The 18768-nt window shown below is 57.5% G+C and overlaps 2 protein-coding genes across 6 annotated transcripts in view; one reads left to right on the top strand and one right to left on the bottom strand.

Annotated features, from left to right (window-relative positions):
* Nucleotides 1–2000, top strand: part of ABI3 (ABI family member 3) — an 11249-nt gene extending 9249 nt beyond the window's left edge. The window contains 3 exon segments of the mRNA XM_034640244.1: nucleotides 65–146; nucleotides 675–812; nucleotides 1115–2000. Coding sequence (XP_034496135.1) covers nucleotides 65–146; nucleotides 675–812; nucleotides 1115–1278 — 384 coding nt within the window. The 3' untranslated portion in view covers nucleotides 1279–2000.
* Nucleotides 2001–2242: 242 nt separating this feature from the next.
* PHOSPHO1 (phosphoethanolamine/phosphocholine phosphatase 1) lies at nucleotides 2243–8090 on the bottom strand. 5 transcript variants are annotated; one of them, XM_034640240.1, is made up of 5 exons: nucleotides 7780–8090; nucleotides 6631–6729; nucleotides 4908–5019; nucleotides 3969–4087; nucleotides 2243–3271 (listed from the first exon to the last, which is right to left on the bottom strand). In XM_034640240.1, the coding sequence occupies exons 3-5, from the start codon at nucleotides 4950–4952 to the stop codon at nucleotides 2386–2388; spliced, it is 1050 nt and encodes a 349-aa protein (XP_034496131.1). In that variant the 5' UTR covers nucleotides 4953–5019; nucleotides 6631–6729; nucleotides 7780–8090; the 3' UTR covers nucleotides 2243–2385. The 5 variants fall into 5 exon arrangements, with proteins under 5 accessions (XP_034496131.1, XP_034496130.1, XP_011220156.2 ...); XM_034640239.1 differs by having other exon boundaries at nucleotides 7801–8090; XM_011221854.3 differs by having other exon boundaries at nucleotides 7911–8090.
* Between the last annotated feature and the right edge of the window lie 10678 nt (nucleotides 8091–18768).

Here is an 18768-nt window from a genome sequence, read left to right as displayed (position 1 = left end):
GGAAGGTGCCCCCCAACGTAGTTTTTTTTTTTTTTTTTTTTTTTTTTTTTTTTTTTTTTTTTTTCCCACAGCCCCACCCCCTCCACCGGCCTCCGAGGTCTTCCTGCCGCCCCCACTGCTGGAGGAAGTGTCCCTGCCCCTGCCGGGTAAGGAGCTCCGCCCCCTCCGGGCTCAACTGCGGGGTTTCTCCTCCTCTCCCCACCCCACCCCACCATCTCCCTCCATTCGGCCGGCCTCAGGAACACCTCGTCCAAGGTAGGGGGTAACGGGAGAGAAAGGGGCCAGAGAACAACTTCGCTCAGCGCCTGCTTTACGTCAGGCTCCGTGCGCAAGCTTCTCATCGGTTTTCGCACTTCAACCCCGAGCGGAGCTTCACACTCTGATCAACAGTTGAAGTTGAGGCTGACAGGTTAAGTGACTTGCCCAAGGGTCACCCGGCTAAGTAGCAGAGCCGAACTACCGTACACTGCTCAACATGTGTGTTTGCCCAGAACGTCCTGGGTTCTAGACGCCTTGCAGAGGCCATGCCGGGCCTGCAGAAAGAGAACAGGCTCAGAAAGATTACACCACATGGGTAGATGCCGGAGCCCCAACTTGGAACAGCTTTGTTTCCTGGGGGGCCACTGGAGGGGTCCCCTGGGGTACATCTGCAGGCTTTCCCCTCTCCCTCCCAGCCCCCGAGCTGCCTCCACCCCTGGACCTGCCCCCTCCTCCACCCCTGGATGCGGGTGACTTGGGGCTGCCCCCTCTGCCCCCACCGGACTTTGGTCCCGAAGAGCCTAGCTGGGTCCCTGCCGCATACTTGGAGAAAGGTGCGTTGACTCCTGGGACTAGGGGTTCCCCCCCCCCAGAATCTGCAAAGGTTTGAGCCCCGCAGCCCCCCCCCATTCTGTTGAACTGACCAAATGTTCATCCAGGGTGGTGACCGAGCTGGAAAGACAGGCAGCTGGCCTGGCACTGAGTATATTCTTAAACCCAGCTGGGGAGGGGTCCCGAAGCTTCGGAGCACACACCCCCTGCCACACTCCCTGCAGCCGCCCCCTAGGTGTTCCCTGGCATCCCCATGGTAGGCCGGGAGGCACATCTCATGGCCATCTCTCCTCCTGCCCCGCAGTGGTGACCCTGTACCCATACACCCGTCAGAAGGACAACGAGCTCTCCTTCCCCGAAGGCACCATCATCTGCATCACACGCCGCTACTCAGACGGCTGGTGCGAGGGCGTCAGCTCGGAAGGGACTGGATTCTTTCCGGGGAACTATGTGGAGCCCAGCTGCTGACGGCTTGGGGCTCCCTGAGCTCCTGACCCAGGCGCTGCGCCGCGCGAGCCCCTTGAGCTCCAGCACAAAGCCAGCTCCACACTCAAGGCTGGCCTAGGCCTGTCCTCCTCTTGCTCTGTGAGCTGGGCCTATCCCTCCCCTTCGTTTTGGTGGGAAGGGGTCCCGGGGAGAGAGAGGATGTACCCAAAGGCCTGCTGCGGGCAGGAAAGAACTGGAAGCCAAAGAGTTTGCTCATCTTGTCCACAGAAGACCCCCTACTCCACGCAGGATAGGGTCTCCAGCTGCCAAGTGCCAACTCGGAATAAATCTCTGATGACCTCCTGGTGGCTGCCCTGACGGGCTGGGGGGCCAGAGAGGGAGGAGGGAGTGAATGGCTCCTGCGAATTACTGAGCCCCTCTGCCCGCCGGGGCAGCTGGCTCTCCCCATCACTTCCGTCCTAAGTGCCCTCTACACTAGGGCCCGAAGGCCCCCAACGACGGACCACATCCTGCTCTTTCGCCTGTTGCTTGCTGCGTTAAGCTGGGTTCCTCAAGCCAGACGAGGGGACCAACTCCTCCACTTCCGTCGGGCTCTCGGAGGGCAGGCATCGCCTCATCCTCACCCCGCAAACGTCGGCGCGAGAGATCTGAGTCAACGCTTCCCCCTTCACCTGCTTTATAGCTCTAAAACACCAAAGAGAGAGGAGGGGCTTGGCTTTCGCTGGCTCTGCTTTAAAACATCATGGCTTTCTGTTCCATACGGGAGGAGGGGAGCGCGGAGGGCCGAGCCCGCGGGGCGACTTTGGTAAAGTCCCTGGTCTCTTGCTGCATAGACGAGGCTGGGGTGAGAGGAGACACCGTCGCGCGCTGCGAGGTCCAGGCTGGACCAACCCGAGCCGGACAGTGTGCTACCTCGTTCCACCACCAGGAGGCGACTGTTCCCTCCGGCTTTTTTTTTTTTTTCCTTTGGGGATGCTGGCGNCAGGCCCCCATGGACGAGCCCGGAATTCCCGGAGGGACATACCAAAGCGAAAGGGAAAAAGGAGTAATAAAACTAGGTTTGTCTTTCCCGATCTCCCCCCACCCCGCCCCCTCCTCCGCCCGGGCGCCCCCTGCAGGCCGCGGTCCTCAGCACGTCTTCAGCACCTGTTGCAGATGGAGGAGCACGTCGGTGGCCGTTTCCCAGGGCACCACGCTGGCGCGGAAAGAGCTGGGCTCGGCCTTCTGCGCCTCCTGGATAAGGCGGTGCATGGGATAGCCGCGGCGCGGGAAGGCCACGTCGCCGCCCGCCAGCAGCCCCATGGGGCAGAAGTCGTTGGCGCCGTCGCCCACGTAGAACAGGCGCTCGAAGTGCACGCCGTCGTGGGCCCGCTCGCGCAGGTAGTCGCTGAGCACCTTGTGCTTGCACATGTTGGCGGGGCAGCGCGCGCAGCTGTGCGTGTGGAAGGGCCGCAGCGCCAGCAGCCCCCGCGCGTCGGGCCCCGACGGGTTGCTGAGGATGCGGCGGAACAGGCCGTGGTGGCCCGCGGCGCGCAGCACGCTCTCCACTCCGAAGGTGTTGGCATCCGAGATAAGGATCACCTCGAAGCAGGAGCCCTGCTTGGCCACAAACTGCAGCAGGTCGCTCATGCCGGGCGACAGGGGGATGGCCTCGTAGACGGCGCGCAGGTCCCGCGGCCGCACGCCCTGCTCGCCCAGGTAATGGAAGACGCGCTGCATGTACTCGTTGTAGAAGCCCTCGCGGTAGGTGGCCCGCAGGCTCTCAGGCAGCTGCTGGCCCGGCGCGGCGCGCACGATCGAGTCGTCGCTGTTTTCGTCCACGATCGTCTCGTCAAAGTCGAAGGTCAGGAGGAAGCGCGGTGCGCCCTGCCCGGCCATCCCGCCGTCCTGGGAGCAGGGGGGAGAGGAGCAGGAGGAGGAAGAGGAGGGGGCAAGCGAGAGGGGGCGCGGCGCGAGCCGGCCGGGGAGAGGCTGGTTAGCCGGCCACGGCCAGAGGCGCTGGCACATCCAAGACCTGAGGAGGACCCAAGGCAGGTTAAGCTGCGCGGAGGACCCAACGCCGCTGCCCCCACCCCAGCCTCCCCTGCCCACCCCATGGGCACCGGGGTTTATCCTTAGAAGACCGTCCTCCTCCTGAAGCCAGAAGGGCTTCCTTGGCACCTGTTCTGCTACTCTCGTTTGGGGCCATTGGGGCTTAACAGGGTCAGCTTAACAGACGGGAACAGCAGCTTCCAAGGAGTCACCCCTTTGGGGAGGCTTCTGGACTAGGCCGTTCTGGAGACTTCCAGTGGCCCCTGGTGATGTGGAGTCCTCTCCACCCCCTTCTTCCCTAACAAACGTAAGCAAGGGAAACCAGGCATTCACCCAACGGAAGCAGCCTCCTCATTCCCTTTTTGGGCCATGCCGAGCCGATGGGACTGTGGACAGACAATAAGGAGCCGGGCTCCCAGGAACACTTGCTGATATCATCCAAGGCATGTGGATGGGAATGCCAGGTCCTCGGGCCTGGATCGTTGCTGAGGGCCTGGGCCTCTGCACTGGCCAGAGAACTAGACTTTAGTTCTTCGAATAACCAGGTCGCTGGGCTGACCCAGGAAGACTGTCTGGGAGCTGCTTCCAGTCAGATGGCACTGGGCAGGGGTCCCAGGATGGGACACTTTCTCCAGGGAGTTTTAGGGCCCTGTGCTGACAGTTCATCACTAATCACTTGCCAATTCCCTGGAAGGAACACGTCAGCGGGTGGGGTTTCTGCCAGAGTCCGAAGGAAGCGGGCAGCAGAAGCAGTGGGGCTTGGGGAGGTAGGAGCTTCCCGCGCCAGGCCTCGACATACCTGGGAGACAGGTGAAGGAGAGGAAAGACAGCAGCGGTGGCTGAAAAGGCAGAGGGGGAGGGAGCAGGGAGTGGGAGGGGGAGGCTAGGAGGAGGTCATGCCAGGGGAGCCTGGAGACAGACTGCACAGGGGGACAGAGTGGGGATGGGGGGGCTCCAGGAAGTGGAGACCTCGGGCCAGAGTCCCACCTACAGAGGATGTGGGAGAGCATGGGGGCCAAGAGTGCAAGTGTGATGCACAAAGAAAAGCAAGCAAATGGAGGCCACAGAAGCCCTCAGCAGCCTGTCCGGGCCACCTCTGCGGCCGTGCACGGTGGAGGGGCAGAGAGCAAATCCTGTTCAGCTTTAGAATAGGCACCATACACACTGCCTTTCTCCCTCCCGGCTTCCCACCTCAATCAGTCCAGGAGGAACCACTCCTCCTTCTGGCTTCTTCCTAACTTGCTCTCTGATATTCCGGTGATATCTGCGGCCTGGCCCACCTTGTGAAACTTTCTCAAGCCCAAGCCCCTCATTTCAGAGCTGGGGTGCGGACCTAGCTCTCTGCCTCCCTAACAGCACTGCCCCTTCAGGCTCATCCCTACAGTCACCCTCTGGTCTCATCGAGATCCATCTGCGAGTCGCAGTGGCCCAGAATCCCTGGAGTTGAGGATGTCAAGTACCAGGACCCCACACCTGGGGTGGAAGCTTCCAGGGATTAGTGGAGGCCCAGCAGAGATGAGGGTGGGCCTTAAAAAGGGGCTGGATAGGGCTCCTTCCACCCCATGATGGGAAGGGGGTTGAGGCCTCAGCCTAAGAGACCCCAGGAGAGACGCACTTACCCTAGACAGGCATCGGAGGCCAGCAACTGGAAAACACCCGCTCATTGTCAGTGCATCACCCTGGGCACCACGTGGCGGGACTCTGTCGGCCTCCAGCCGTCGTCCAGAGCTCCTGACAACCACAAAGAGTCTGGGTAAGTGGGAGAGCCAGATCTCAAAACCAGAACTTAGGGTCTGAGACCAGTGTTTTTTTTTTCCCTCCAGTATGATCCCGGCCCCTTTCTTGTGCCATGGTTTACACATCCCCGGCACCGGTCTCCCGCAGCTCATCGCAGTCCCATGAATTCAGGAGATGAGAAGGACCCAGAGAGGTTAACTTGCAGGAGGCTGTGCTGTGTCCCCAGGGAGCCTGGTTCATGCACACAGGGCCACAGCCTTGTATGCTTAAAAGGGAAGGGGCAGATGACAGGGCTCATTGTGCCACAGCTGGGGGCCGGGACCCCTGAGCATCACAGATGATCTGGGACTGGCCTCCCTGGTGCTGTCAGGGGCTGGCAGTCAGCCGGCAGTCAGTGTGAAATCTCTGTGGGGCTCTGCTGTTTGGCTTTGGGGACAGGGGTTGGCTTTGGGGGGGCTTCACCACTCAGCTACAGACGACACCGCCTACAGCTCCCAGTGCCTCCCCAGGCCCCATCCCTCCCCCTCACCTCTGGGGTTGAATGGGAAACTAGAAGCAGCTGGGACACATCGGGAAAGATGTTAAGAACCAGGAGACTAGACCGGGAAAGGAGCAAAGTCCTGGCTGGTTGCTGCCCTCTGGTGGTGACAGGGGATGACACTGGAAACCCCTGACTTTGTCAAGGTGACACTCTCCCCAGACCATCCCAGACCCTCAGGGAGAAGCTGTGGGTCCCCCCCCCCCCAGACAGACGACTGGGACCTCCCAGGAACAGGGCATAGGTCAGAGGGAGGGCCTCTACCACCTGGAGCTACCCCACCCCCTCGCCCCGCCCTAACCAGACGTGCCTTTAAGCCCTTTTGATATGGATGGAAGTGGGTCTCAGCCTTTCCCCAGGAGAACTTTTCATCTAGGAATTGGGAGGTGGCCAAAGCTGAATGGGGCAGGGGGCAGAAAAAGGTGGGGGCTAGGGGAGGGATCTAGGAGAAGATGGGAGAGAAGGCACAGGGACACCGGAATGGCAAGTTTTGGCCTTATCTGGAGAGAGTTCCAAACTTCCAGGATCCTGCCTGATAGCCCATGTCTGCCCCCAGGCCCAGCGATTTGAGGAGAAAGGTCAGGGGATGCAACTTCTGTGATAAGAGCGAGCAACCCCAGGATGCACACAAACACGTTTGGGGCTTGGGGAGGCGAGAGGGAGACAGAGATACACAGGCTCTCCAAGCAGCCACCCAGAGACCAACTTTCATCCCACAGAAAAGGGTCTCCTGGCTTTGCCCTTGTTTCTCTTTTTTTTAAAAAATTTGGTGGAATAGTCTACTGATTTTCAACCATGTACAAAACTTCTCATTCATTAGAGCAAAAGACATAGTTTAGTTATATTTTTTTCATCTACTAATACTATTTCGGGAAATCCGTTCAACATTTGTTTAGTGAGTTGCCCTTGTTTCTTTCAGTCCCCAGAGCAGAAAGGCAGGCATCCTGAGTTTCTTCCCTCAGAAAGAGAAGGCCGTGCCGCCACCCCACCCTTACCCCACAGTGATCAGTGACACCCCCAGGCCCCATTGGCATCGCCTTCTCACGACGCTCAGAAAGGTTACTCACCTCTGGCAGCTTTGTCCTAAGTGACCAAATCCTTTTGTGGTCACCAGAAAGAGTCCCTTAGAGAAAAGGCGGACAGGATCCCTGAGCTTCTCCAGATGGCTAGAGCAGAGAGAGGAGAGAGGGGTTTCTTTGGGGTGGCAGGCAGTTCGTATTCTAGTCCCACCTAAAAGTGGTGCTTGCCTCCCCGATTCCACATCAGATCACCGGATTCCTCCTTGTTTCCTCCTGCCTTTGACAAAAATGCTTTCAGATGACATTTGTGGGAATGGGGATGGGGGAGGGAGACAGTTTGCAATTACCCGCTTCATGAGGGGACGGAGCCCTCAGGACAGTTCGGGGACAATTTTCCCCCGGAAATGTGGAGGATAGGGGTGGAGATGGGGGGCGAGGACCCTGCAGATACCACAGCTACAAGCCCCCTGCCCAAGACCAGGTCTTCTTGTATCAATCACTAGGAACTGGATCCCACAACTAAGCTGAAGTTTTCTCCCTCCCCAAGACTTCCTTCTCACCACCACCAGCAGCAAATAGGAAAAACGGAGGCCCAGAGAGGTTAAGCTAACATCCTGGGGGTCCCACACCATCAGATGCAGGATTAGAACTCAGGAGTCCCTGGTGCCTCTTGGCGAAGTTGCAGCCAGAGCTCCCCCTATTGCCCTGGAGACCCCCTGGGCTGTGAGTCAGCTGGCCCTGAGGACCTGGAGCCCTGGTGTCAGTGAAGAAGCTGGGACCAGGAGTCCCCTCTGGGCTCGCCCTGCCTGGGTGGACAAGCTGGAAGGGGATCCTCCGTGGACAGGGAGGTGGCAGCTGCCGGTGGAGTGGGGGGAAGAGATATTTTTAGAGGTGGCTGGAAAGCAGGCTTTCTGGCACACCCCCAGCTGGCGGGTGCTTCGCTCCAATGCGGGGCAGGGGGGTGCGCAGCTCGGGGAACCCAGGGGACTGGTGGTGGCGGGGAGCAAAGGGGCACAGATTCCTTCGCTTTGCCCGAGTCGGGGACATAAGGATACCCGGGCACCACGTTCCCGGGGTAGGAGAAAGGAGGAGGACTCATTTCTCCGCTCCAGGGACTCCCCCACTGACACACGTGAAGGAGCGCCCTCAAACTCCACACAGCCCCCACCCCACACTGGGACCCCAGCCCTCCCCTACCTCGGGGAGCCCAGGACTCACGTGGGGAGCGGCGGCGGCAGAGGTCTGTCCCGGCTTAGTTTGGAGCGTAAAGAGTGGGGGAGAGGGGCTAGCTGAGGTATTTGGGCGCAGGATGGGCAAGGGGTGCTTACGGGAATTGGAGGGGACGCGGTGTCTTATCCACCCCCGGATTTCTGGGCTCCGGCTCACGAGTCCCTCCAGTCCCGAGGGGCCGTGGATGATGTGCGTCTGGGCCGTCCCCTCCACCTGCCCCCCATCCCCCCGGGCCGCCGCCGCGTCCCCTTTAAATACCCGGGAGCCGGAGCCCGAGCCGCGGCTGGCGCTGCGGCTGCCGCAGCACCCGGGCCCACCGCAGTCCCCGCACGTCACAAGCGACTGTCCAATCACAGCGGCGCCGGCGCACATCAAAGGGGCGGGCCGCCCGCGGCCACGCCTCCCGGCTGCCCCGCAGGCTCTCCGAGCGCGAGCTAAGGTGGGGTTGCGCGCAGGGAGCGAGGGGAGGAGTGGGGAGATGGAGCGCATCCCTCCGGAGGAGCGTGGGTGGGGGGCACCGTCGCTGGAGCGGCTGCGGGGCTCTGCGTGAGTCCCCGCCCACACACCCAGAAGGGTCAGGACTGTGCCTCCAGGGCGCTGAGCCCTGAGATTTGCAGAAACGCACCCCTACAGCCTGCTCCCTTTCCTTTCTTCGCTCCTCAGCCGAGCGGTAGGCACCGTTGGACCCAGCCCAGGGAAAGCAGTTCCTCTCCCACGTGCGCCTAGCTCTGCTTTCCGCGCGGAGTCGCGGCGCCTCGCCTCTTGGGACCCTTCCTCGGTTACAGGTTACCGGGGATTGCGGGGGAAGGGGCTCTCCCACTCCCCTACCCCGTAAACACTGATTTAAGGACCCAACTGTTTGCCCTTTGCAAGTGGTGTTGTAAATAAAAAACCCGCTTTCTCTTCTGTTTCGTTAGAGTCCGTGCCTAGCCACACTCCCCTGCCTCCCCTTACCCCCAAACCAATCCGCAGCCCTCCCATCTCCGTCTGCCCTCCAGCCCGTTGGTTGAGGAGAAGCTTCTGTTCCAAGAGCGGAGAGCCGAAACTTAAATACACTGAGCGTACTATGAGCAGGACGCGGTGCTAGGTTGCTGCTCTTACGGTTGAATATTCACAACGGGAGAAATTATTTGCCTGAGTTCAAACCTAGGCACACCTGGCTCACGGAGTCACAGAGGAGCTGTATGGATGCAAAGCCTCGGCGCCCCAGGCCTGGGTCTGAATCTCCCCAAGCACCACTCGTCCAGGAGAGCCAAGAGATGAAAAAGCCCTGTGCGATCGGGCAGCCCCTGGCGCTGGAAACCAGCAAGGGAAGGAGGGTGAGCGAGGAATTACCCTGTGTGGCGCTAGTGTGAACAAGACAAGTGTGTGCCATGTTTCCACACGTACAAAGCTTTACAGCTGTTTAAAACCCTTGACCGAAACTTCCAGCGCCCCAGCTCCTTCACTGGCTTGCTGCTCAAACGCCTGTCCTCACTGCCCACCCTCTCTTCCCGCTCCAAAGCACCCCTGATGTTTCCTGGGGACTTCCCTCCTCAGAAACACACCTGCCCCATTTGCTGGTTGAGCCCTGTCTGTCACACATCCTGAAGCTCCTTTTATTACACCGATCACCCGTGTGCCACCAGAGCACATGGGAACTGCTGTCAGTGTACTTCCACCGGGCAGCTCTCGTAATCCTCGCCACTCTATGAAATGGTGCATGGCTCCTTTTGCTGTTGGGAAATCAAGTCACAAAGAGTTGAGCTTGCCCAGGGTCACCCAGCAGGTGAATGGCAGAGCTGGGCTTCTAGCCTGGTTGCCTTTTTTTTTTTTTAAGATTTTTTTTTTTCCTTTTTAATTTGACAGAGAGAGAGCACAAGCATGGGCAGTGGCAGGCAGGGGGAGAAGCAGTCTCCCCACTGAGCAAGGAGCCCGATGCAGGACTCGATCCTAGGACCCCGGGATCATGATCTGAGCTTAACCGACTGAGTCACCCAGGTGTGCCCCAGCCTTAACCTTTACCCCACACCGTGTCCCTCCATCCGTGTCTGCCACCCCTCCTGTCCTGTCAGCAATAGGAGGGCAGAGACCACGTTTGCTTTATGTATTAGTGTCCCGTCGCCCCCAGCACGTAGACCGAAGCACAGTGGGACTGAGATGTTTGTTGTTGAATGAAACACGTTCACCTGCTGTGTTCAGCTCCACCTAGCACTCCATTTGTCCCCTCATTTCATCTTCGCACTAACTGGTCACTCCAGGATTATCCGCATTTTCCAACAGGGAAACTCAGGCTCAGAGAGATCAAACCTCTTGCCCAGGGCCACACGCCCTAGACTCAGACCCCATTCTGATGGTTAACATCCTTTCAGCTGTTTCCAAATTCACGGATGGGGCTGAGGGTGGGGCGGGCAGGTAACTTTGTATTGTGGCCTGAGCCAGGTCTTACCGCCCACCTCTGCCTTCCAGACACGGGAGTTCCCCAGCTCACAGGAGCTCTGTGCAAAGCGCTCTGGTGGGACAAACCTAGAAACTCCCAGTTTGCAGGACACAATCCTACCGCTCTGAAACTCAGTTCCTGTCTCGTTGTGCCAATGAACACAGTTGGGCCGTTGGACAAGTTGGATGATCAACTGTGTGTCTAAAGAGGGGGACAGGGGTACCTGGGTGGCTCAGTTGTTAAGGGTATGCCTTCGGCTCAGGGCGTGATCCCAGGGTCCTGGGATCGAGTCCCGCGTTGGGCTTCCTGCCCCGCTGGGAGCCTGCCTTTTCCTCTCCCACTCCCCCTGCTTGTGTTCCCTCTCTCACTGGCAGTCTTTCTCTCCCTGTAAAATAAATAAATAAAATCTCTAAAAAATAATAATAATAAAAAAAGAGGCGGACAGAAAAGGAAGGGGAATCCTCCCTCCCACCTCACCCCCTCCCCGTCCCCAGCAGGGTGAGGCCTCCTGCCAGCACTCAAGCGGCGGAACTTCCTCTCTTCCTGTGGGGTTCGCCTTAGAACTCCCGTCAGTCAATGTGGCAGAGAGCTTGTGGGGACGGGTCATCTGAGGCGACAGACACAGGAGTCTCTGGGGAAGCCTGACTCAGGTGGCCAGGGATGGGGCTCTCCAGTTGGCTTTGACAAAGGGGGTGTGACTCTCGCCTCAGGTTTGGTGTTAGAGCCAGGGAGGCCAGGAATCAGGACCAGGGCCTCTGGCTCTCCGACTTGGGGGAGGGGCAGTGACGGAAGGGGAGGGGCAGAGGGCCTGGTTCCTCCGAACGCTCCACCTTGGGGAAGGGCGATTTTGTGTCTGTGCTGGGCCCAGAATCCTCACAACAACCCTTTTTCATTTTTACAAATGAAAAAGCAGAAGCTTGGGGACATTGAGAAAGTGCCTTGCCCAAGGACACTGTGTAGCAAGTGGCGGTGGGCTCAGACGTTGAGGTCTGCACTTCTCCGTCTGGGGGAGGCTGAGGGCCTTCACTGACCCGGCGACCTGTGCAGGTGGGCTTAGCGCCAGAGGCCACCGGGAGTGCCCAGTTCGGGCAGTTCTGTGAGTTCTCTTGTAGGTGTTCTGGGCCTAAGGCCTTGTGCTGGGGTGGAGGGACTTTTCCGGTCTCTTGTCTCCTTCCTCGACAACAGTCACTGGAGCCTTACTGTGTGCCAAGCAGTGTTCTGAAGGCTCAGCTCTCTTCCTTCTCACAACAACCCTAGGATCTATTCGTGCCTCCATTTTCCAGATCAGAAAAATGAGGCACAGAGTGGTATGTAATTAGTCCGAGGTCCCAGAGCCCGGAAGTGGCCAAAGCAGGATTCGAACCCAGGCAGTCAGCGGCAGCGTTCCACTGTTAACCAGCATATCCCATGGCCGGCCTCCAGGGTTTCTGAGTTTTGAGTTGCCCTTCTGTGGATGGCAGTAAGCTGCCTCACTTCCAGTGCTCGGAAGAATCTGGCAATAACCTAGCTCGGGGTTCAGATCTTCAGAGCTGCGCTCCATCCGTAGCTGTGGGACAGCCTTGTGCCCTGCAGGCCCTCCCTACAGTGCGGTACTCACTCGTGCCATCCTTCACTGGACAACTAGTAACTGTATCAGGCACTGGGAGATAAGACATTGACGAAGACAGACGTGCCCTCAGGGAATTTACAGTCTAGCGAGGAGACAGAGATGAGCAAACAGCCTTTCCCGAAAGAGCGTCAGACCCCTGGTAGATCTGTGCCTCCTGGGGCGGTCTTGGACTTCAGCAGGTCAATCAGCTGGGAGCTGAGGTGCCTCCAGGATAAGGAGACTCATAATCCAGGGGTCAGGTCCCACCCCCCCAGCCCCAGATGCCCCCTCCTGACCACTCTCCCTCCCTGTTCCACCTCAACTCGTCGTCTGGCCTGTTGCTGGCTTCCCCTCCCTTCTTTCTCCACATCCCCTGAGCAGCCCAGAGACACTCCAGCACCACCTTCTCCCCACCCTGTGTCTTTCCCTCCCTGCCTTCCCCAGGCCAGCCCCTCTCCCACAACAGACTCACCCCAGACAGAGCTGTCCACTGTCCCCGCTCAGTAAGCAGCAAGGATGGGGAGTCATGTGGCAGAGGGAACGGGGTAAAGAGGTGAATGTGCAGACATCCTTTCTGCTACCTGGCAGACACGCGCGGCAGGTGGTTGAGAAAGTCACCCCCTCCCCACCCCGGGGTCCCCATGGGGCCAGGAAGTCCTTGCAGTCTGACTCAAGGCCCACTTGCTGGGAGGGTTCCTCTCATTTGGCTTCTAAGTCACCCTCCTTCTGTGTAACGGCTTGCAGAGACTTGACATCTGCCACTCCATTTCCTCCGTTTTGTGTAAGTATCACATGAAAGAGAACAAGCTGATTTCGTCTTGGCCTGCCTCGTGTCCCTGTGTCCCTGGTTATTTGTCGCATCCCTCTCCCACTCACTCTGTGTAATAGCCTTCTTTCGGGCTTTCAAATGTGCTACCACAGGCCCTTTGCACTCACCATGGCCTCTTTCCAGAGTACTTCCCACCACATCCATCCCGCTGAGCTAAGGGCTCAGCTCATCTGTCACTTCTAAATGGAAACTTGTCCTGCCCAGACACCCTCCCTCTCTCATTACACACCTCCACAGCACCTGGGCTCCTCCTGGCTGATGGATTCATATCTTCTTCCCTCCCACTGTCAGCTCCACGACAATAGGGACCAGAGTGGGTTTGCTCCCATGGTGTCCACAGCATGGCGGGGGCAGGGGACACAGGCCTTGATCCGGAGTAGGTGCTCAAAAAGTATTTGTTGCCATGGGGACGCCTGGGTGGCACAGTCGTTAAGTGTCTGCCTTCGGCTCAGGGCGTGATCCCGGCGTTCTGGGATCGAGCCCCACATCAGGCTCCTCTGCTGTGAGCCTGCTTCTTCCTCTCCCACTTCCCCTGCTTGTGTTCCCTCTCTCGCTGGCTGTCTCTCTGTCAAATAAATAAATAAAATCTTCAAAAAAAAAAAAACCCTTTAAAAAAAAAAGTATTTGTTGCCTGGATGATTGCAAGACTCTCGGTCAAGGCTACACGTGTGGGGTGTGGCCTTAGGCCTGGAATGACACCAGAGCAAGCTTCCTGGTTTAACCTGGGCCGTGGTGCTGGGGATAGGCTAACAAAGGAAGGGCCGGAAGGACCAGCAGCTCAGCGTGTTTTTACAGCTTCCCCTGAACACACCGCCCCACAGAGGAACCCCCCCATCCCCAAGGCAGGCCTGTGCTGTTGGGAGCTGCAGACGATGCACCCTCAGAATAGGAGTCCGACCCAAACGGGCGTCTCTGGTGTGTCCCGCGGGCCTTGTAGTTTACAAAACATTGTGCAATTCACGTGATTTTCCTAAGAGTAAAACAAGTGGGGAAAGGTCAGGGGATAAGTCCGAGGTCGCTAAGCAGAACTCGATCAGGGGTCTTTCGAAACCAGCCGGTTTTCCCGAGGCCATTGTACAAGGGGAGAGGATGCGCCGCCAGCCAGCAAAGATGCCAAGATTCTGGGGCTTTTGTTCTTCTTTTCTTTGTTCGTCCCCGTACTCATGCATGCATTGGTCAGGAGACACAGGCTCCCGTCTTGCCTTCACGGAGACCACAGTCGAGCGCCAGCCTTCCGGAACGGTGGTCCACCTGCAAATGGCCTGAGCTGACGATATTTTTTTGTGTTTACCTATAAATGTGCATTTTTCATGTCAACTTTCAAAAGGTTCCCTGACACCACTTATCCTTCCCTCCCCTCTCTGCAAAAAGTTTAAGAGCCACTGGTGTCATACATGCTAACTCAGTATAAATGGACAGCAGCCCACATGCTCATCAGTCTGTCCTGCCCATTTGGGTGACTAAGGCCCCAGCACGTGCCCATTTCTGGCCCCAGTGATAAACGTGGTGTCTGGACCACATGAGTCATCCTCCGGCACAGCCAACCTGGGGCAGCTGCTCTCAGCCACGGCTCTGGGGAGAGAACCCTATGGAAGCGCGCACACACACACACACACACACGCACACACACACGTGCACACACACACACATGCACACACACACAGCATCATCCCCAGCTCTAAAACACACAGTACTGCCCACACTGGCGACATTTACTGAGGGCTTGTGTGTGTCAGACTCTGTGATGCCTACCTCGTCTTTTTTTTTATTTAATTTTTAAAATTTGTATTTAAATTCTAGCTAGTCAACATCCTCCTCATCTTTTAAACCCCTACGACAGGCCTCTGAGTTGAGGGACTTGCCCAAGGTCACCCGGCTGGGGAGAGGTGGAGGTGGACGTGGGGTGGGGTTTGAGGAAAGCTCATGTGTCTAAGATCCTTCAGGGATGGGGTGGTGCTCAGGGCTCTTAGCTCCCTGGGGGCATGAAGCCTTGACGCCTTCTGGGGGAGTCATTCCTACCTTCATTCTTTCTTTATATGATTCCTGGAGCGTCTTCTATATGCCAGGGACGTGTGGGGGATCGGTCAGCCAGCCTCCGCAGATGGCTCTGAGGAGGCCTCCATCCTGGCGTCCACACCTTCCCGCGGGCCCCTCCCATGCTGTGCCAGGCTGGGTCTAAGTGACCCATGCGCTTCGTCTTGGGTGCTGTCTCACTCTCTTGCTCTCCCCCTTTTTGGGGAGCACTCCCTCGGCTGCCCTGCTGTGGACAGCCCTGTGGGGATGTTCACAAGGCAAGGAACTGAAGCCTCGGGGCCAGCAGCCGGTGCAGACCTGAGGCCCGTCCAGAACCATGTGAGTGAGTCTGGGTGCAGCCCTACAGCCCCAGTCAGGCTCCGAGATGACCGTGATCTTGTTAGGACTCTCGACTCACGGACACCGTGGAGATAATAAACGCTAGTTTGCGGCTGCTGAGTTTTTAGGGTGATTTGTTACACAGCAACAGCGAACCAGAGATGCATCTGTAAACACCATTGCCATGCTTCTCACATTCTATTAAAGGAGGCCGACAGTGGAAGGAAGGAAGGGAGTGGGGGGAGAGGGAAAGGACCCAGTATGTCAGATAGCAGGAAGTGCTATGGAGACAAATAAAGCAGGGAAATGGTTGGGGGGGAGGGAGCTTCGATTTTAAAACGGTGGCCAGGGAGAGTCTGACTGGGAAGGGGCCAGTTAAGCAAAGACCCGAAGGAGTGAGCCTTATAGAAATCTGAAGGGAAGGGGCGCCCGGGTGGCACAGCGGTTAAGCATCTGCCTTCGGCTCAGGGCGTGATCCTGGCGTTATGGGATCGAGCCCCACATCAGGCTCCTCCGCTATGAGCCTTCTTCTTCCTCTCCCGCTCCCCCTGCTTGTGTTCCCTCTCTCGCTGGCTGTCTCTATCTCTGTCGAATAAATAAATACAATCTTTTAAAAAAAAAAAAGAAAGAAAGAAAGAAAAAGAAATCTGAAGGGAAAGAACCACAGGCAGCACGAACAGCACGTGCAAAGGCCCTGAGGTGGAAGCACGTCTGGATCATGTCACCCACCCAGAGCACAGACTTTGCCTATTTGGCTGCTAGATTGATTGTCTTCACCATGCCTGTCTTTGACCATCTCATCCTACGGCCTCAAGGAGTGGGGAGGTGGCATGCTGAGCCCCCACTGCTCTGTTGTTCTTTCCCTAAAAGGCTTGGGCCCTCGACCTTGGCTCCATCACGGTATTCTAGGGAGTGGGTCTCCTGTTCTTAGGAGGTGGAAGTAACTGCAGTGACAGATCTTCCCAGCCTTCACTCGAGGCAGGTCATCTGGGGCAAATCCAAGAGAGACTGTAGGACGAGAGAAATGGACACAGAAATACTCCAATTTCAGAGGTCCTCCAATAACGTATGGGGCTAACTGGTAGACTCATCTAACTCTGTGCTGTGGCTCTAATCGTAGGTTATTCTTTGCCATTTGCCCTTTTGGAGCAAGCAAAATACAAAGTGTGTCTCTGTGTCACAGCAGAAGTGCCCAAAGCTGCCCATTTGATAGGCACACCCGCCCTGCTTCTTGGTAACAGATTTACTGCTTATAAAGCCCGGGGAGTGCCTCTTTCTGTGCCCTCCTCCCTCTCAACCCAGGGATGCCTGCCTTGTCGTCTAGTGCGTCCTCAGAGCCTCTCGGGGCTCCCCACGAGCAGGCCCATGGCCATAGCAACCGTATTTTCCAGATCAGTGCAGTGAGCTGGAAGTTATATGTAAAGGACAAAGACACAGAAGCTGAAGATGGGGCTTTCTGGGAGAATGAAGGGCACAAAGTAGCAAATACCTCTCCAAGAGACCGACTCATCCCCGGGGGGAAGGGGGGCAGAGGAATTGTTCATTTATTCATTCATGCAATCTTTCAACAGATTTTTCTTAAACCTACTGTATGCCAGGACGGGGCTTGGTGGTGGAGAAACAAGAGAAGCAAGACAGAGTTCCTGCCCTGGGAGTGCTTCTAGTCTGCTGGGGAGATAGACAGGTGCATCAGCAGGGACCTGGTGATTCTGGTAAACGTGGGAGGGACACCCATCCCCGTTCAACGGGAGGACCAGAGAGGAGTGTATATGTGTGCCGATGTCAGGGGAAAGTTCCATGAAATGTGACTTATTTTCTTTTTAACATTTTATTTATTTATTAGAGAGAGAGACAGAGAGCACAGGTGGGGGAAGGGACAGAGGCAGAGGGAGAGGGAGAAGCAGACCTCTCGCTGAGCAGGGAGCCCAACCCAGGGCTGGACCTCAGAACCCTGGGATCATGACCTGAGCTAAAGGCAGACGCTTCACCCACAGAGCCACCCAGGCGCCCCAAGAAGTGACTTCTAAGCCAAGCCTTGCAGGACGAGTAGGAGTTAGATGAAGAGGAGAACTGTGTTCAGGCAGGGAGAGAGCTCGTGCAAAGGTCCTGAGGCTAGAGAGGTGGTAGAAAGAGCAGAAGGCAGAGGGTCTTATGAGTTTCATCCCTAAGGGCCATGGAGAAACCCTGAAGGTCTGGAGCTCAGGACTGACACAGTCACATCTGTCTTTAAGATAGATCGCTTTTGTTGCTGCTATCGACGGCCCCTCCTTCTTTGCACGGCCCTGCGGCTGAGCAGCGGCCTTTGGGGAGACCACAGCCCGGGCCAACCCCGTTCTCAGAGTGTTGGGGGGGTAATGGCAGGCTCTTCTCTCTTCTGCATCCCTACCCCACCTCAGCAGACTTCAGGGTCAGGTTCTGAGGGCTGCTATATTGGGCTTTCGTGGGTGAGGGTTCCAGCCCGCCTCTGTCCACACTGGGCCGGCTTCCCCCCGGATTGAGGGGTTATTTGTATCTTCAGGGTGGCAGGGCCTCCTCCCCAGAGCCCTGGAACCCAAGATAACAGGGCAGCCTGGGAGCTGTTTATGAAAAGGCCATCTAGCAGGGGGTGGGCAGGGCCCGCGGGGACGGTGACTGCTGCCACAGATAGCAATTGGGGCGGGGAAGGCTGTCTAAATTACAGCTCTCAGAATAGCAGGGCCCAGAGGGAGTGGCAGGGCATCCTACCAAGGAAGTACTGGCCGCCGGCCAGGCCTGTCCGGACTCCGGGCCCCGCCGCAGGCCGAGGTGGGGTGGCCACAGGGCTGGTGGCTGTGAGGTGGAGCCAGGCGGTGGCAGGGAGGCTCCTGGGGGTTGGGAGAGAACCAGCCCGGTGTGACCTTCCGGAAGGCCTGAGGGCGGTGAGGGGAGGGCAAGGCTGGCCAGCTTGCCTGCCCCTGGAAGAGACTCCCCGTCACTCACCTCTGTGAATATTTCACGGAAGTGTGAGAGATCCTGGAAAAATAACAAGAATGGGGGCGCCTGGGTGGCTCAGTCCGTGAAGTGTCTGTCTTCAGCTCGGGTCGTGATCCCAGGTTCCTGGGATCGAGTCCTGCATCGGGCTCCTTGCTCAGCAGGAAGCCTGCTTCTCCCTCTGCCTGCAGCTTCCCCTGCTTGGCTCTCTCTCTCTGACAAATACATAAATAAAATCTTAAAAAAAAAACACAACAAGAAAGGCTGGCATCATCACAGCAGCTGAGTCAGGCGCTGCTCCGAGGGATAACGTCCATCAGGTCGCCCTCACGGCTCCCCGTGACGTAGGTAATATGAGGCCCATTTTATAGATGAGGACACCAAGGCCCACTGAAGTCAAGTCCGTGCCAAGCAGGGCTAGTGAGTGATAAACTAAGGTGCGAGCCCAGGTCTGTCTGACTTGAAAACCCGGGCTCAGGGTCAGGGAGTCTGTTGGAAACCTTCCTCCCCCGGGCTCCGTTTTCTCATCTCTCGCAGGGCTCACAGCCCCTTGCTCTGCACTGGCCTCCGGGAGCTGTAGGGTCACGTGGGGACAGGGTGTGTGCTGGGAAGAGCTGCGAGTCGGAAGGCCTGGCTGTGATCTACCCGCCGCAGGCCTCTGTGTCCTCATCTGTAAAATGGGGATCATTGTAGGTAACTCAGAGGGCCCTCGGGGAATCTAATGAGAACATACATGTGTGAAAGTATTCATAATCTTTGAAGGCAGGTTGTAAACTGGAAAGTGTTACATTTCAAGTGATTAGTATGGAAAGCCGAATA

This window comes from Ailuropoda melanoleuca, chromosome 13 (assembly GCF_002007445.2).
Source record: "Ailuropoda melanoleuca isolate Jingjing chromosome 13, ASM200744v2, whole genome shotgun sequence".
Classification (NCBI taxonomy): Eukaryota; Metazoa; Chordata; class Mammalia; order Carnivora; family Ursidae; genus Ailuropoda; species Ailuropoda melanoleuca.
Note: the sequence above shows the minus strand (reverse complement) of the source record. Positions and strands in the feature narration are given on the sequence as shown.

Coding starts and splice junctions, on each gene's coding strand:
- PHOSPHO1 (XM_034640240.1), bottom strand. CDS start 4,952: ATGAGCGGGTGTTTTCCAGTTGCTGGCCTCCGATGCCTGTCTAGG. Junction 4,088..4,907: donor GCCTCCGATGCCTGTCTAGG/GTAAGTGCGTCT, acceptor CCTGTCTCCCAG/GTATGTCGAGGCCTGGCGCG. Junction 3,272..3,968: donor GTGTTCCTTCCAGGGAATTG/GCAAGTGATTAG, acceptor GGTCCTCCTCAG/GTCTTGGATGTGCCAGCGCC.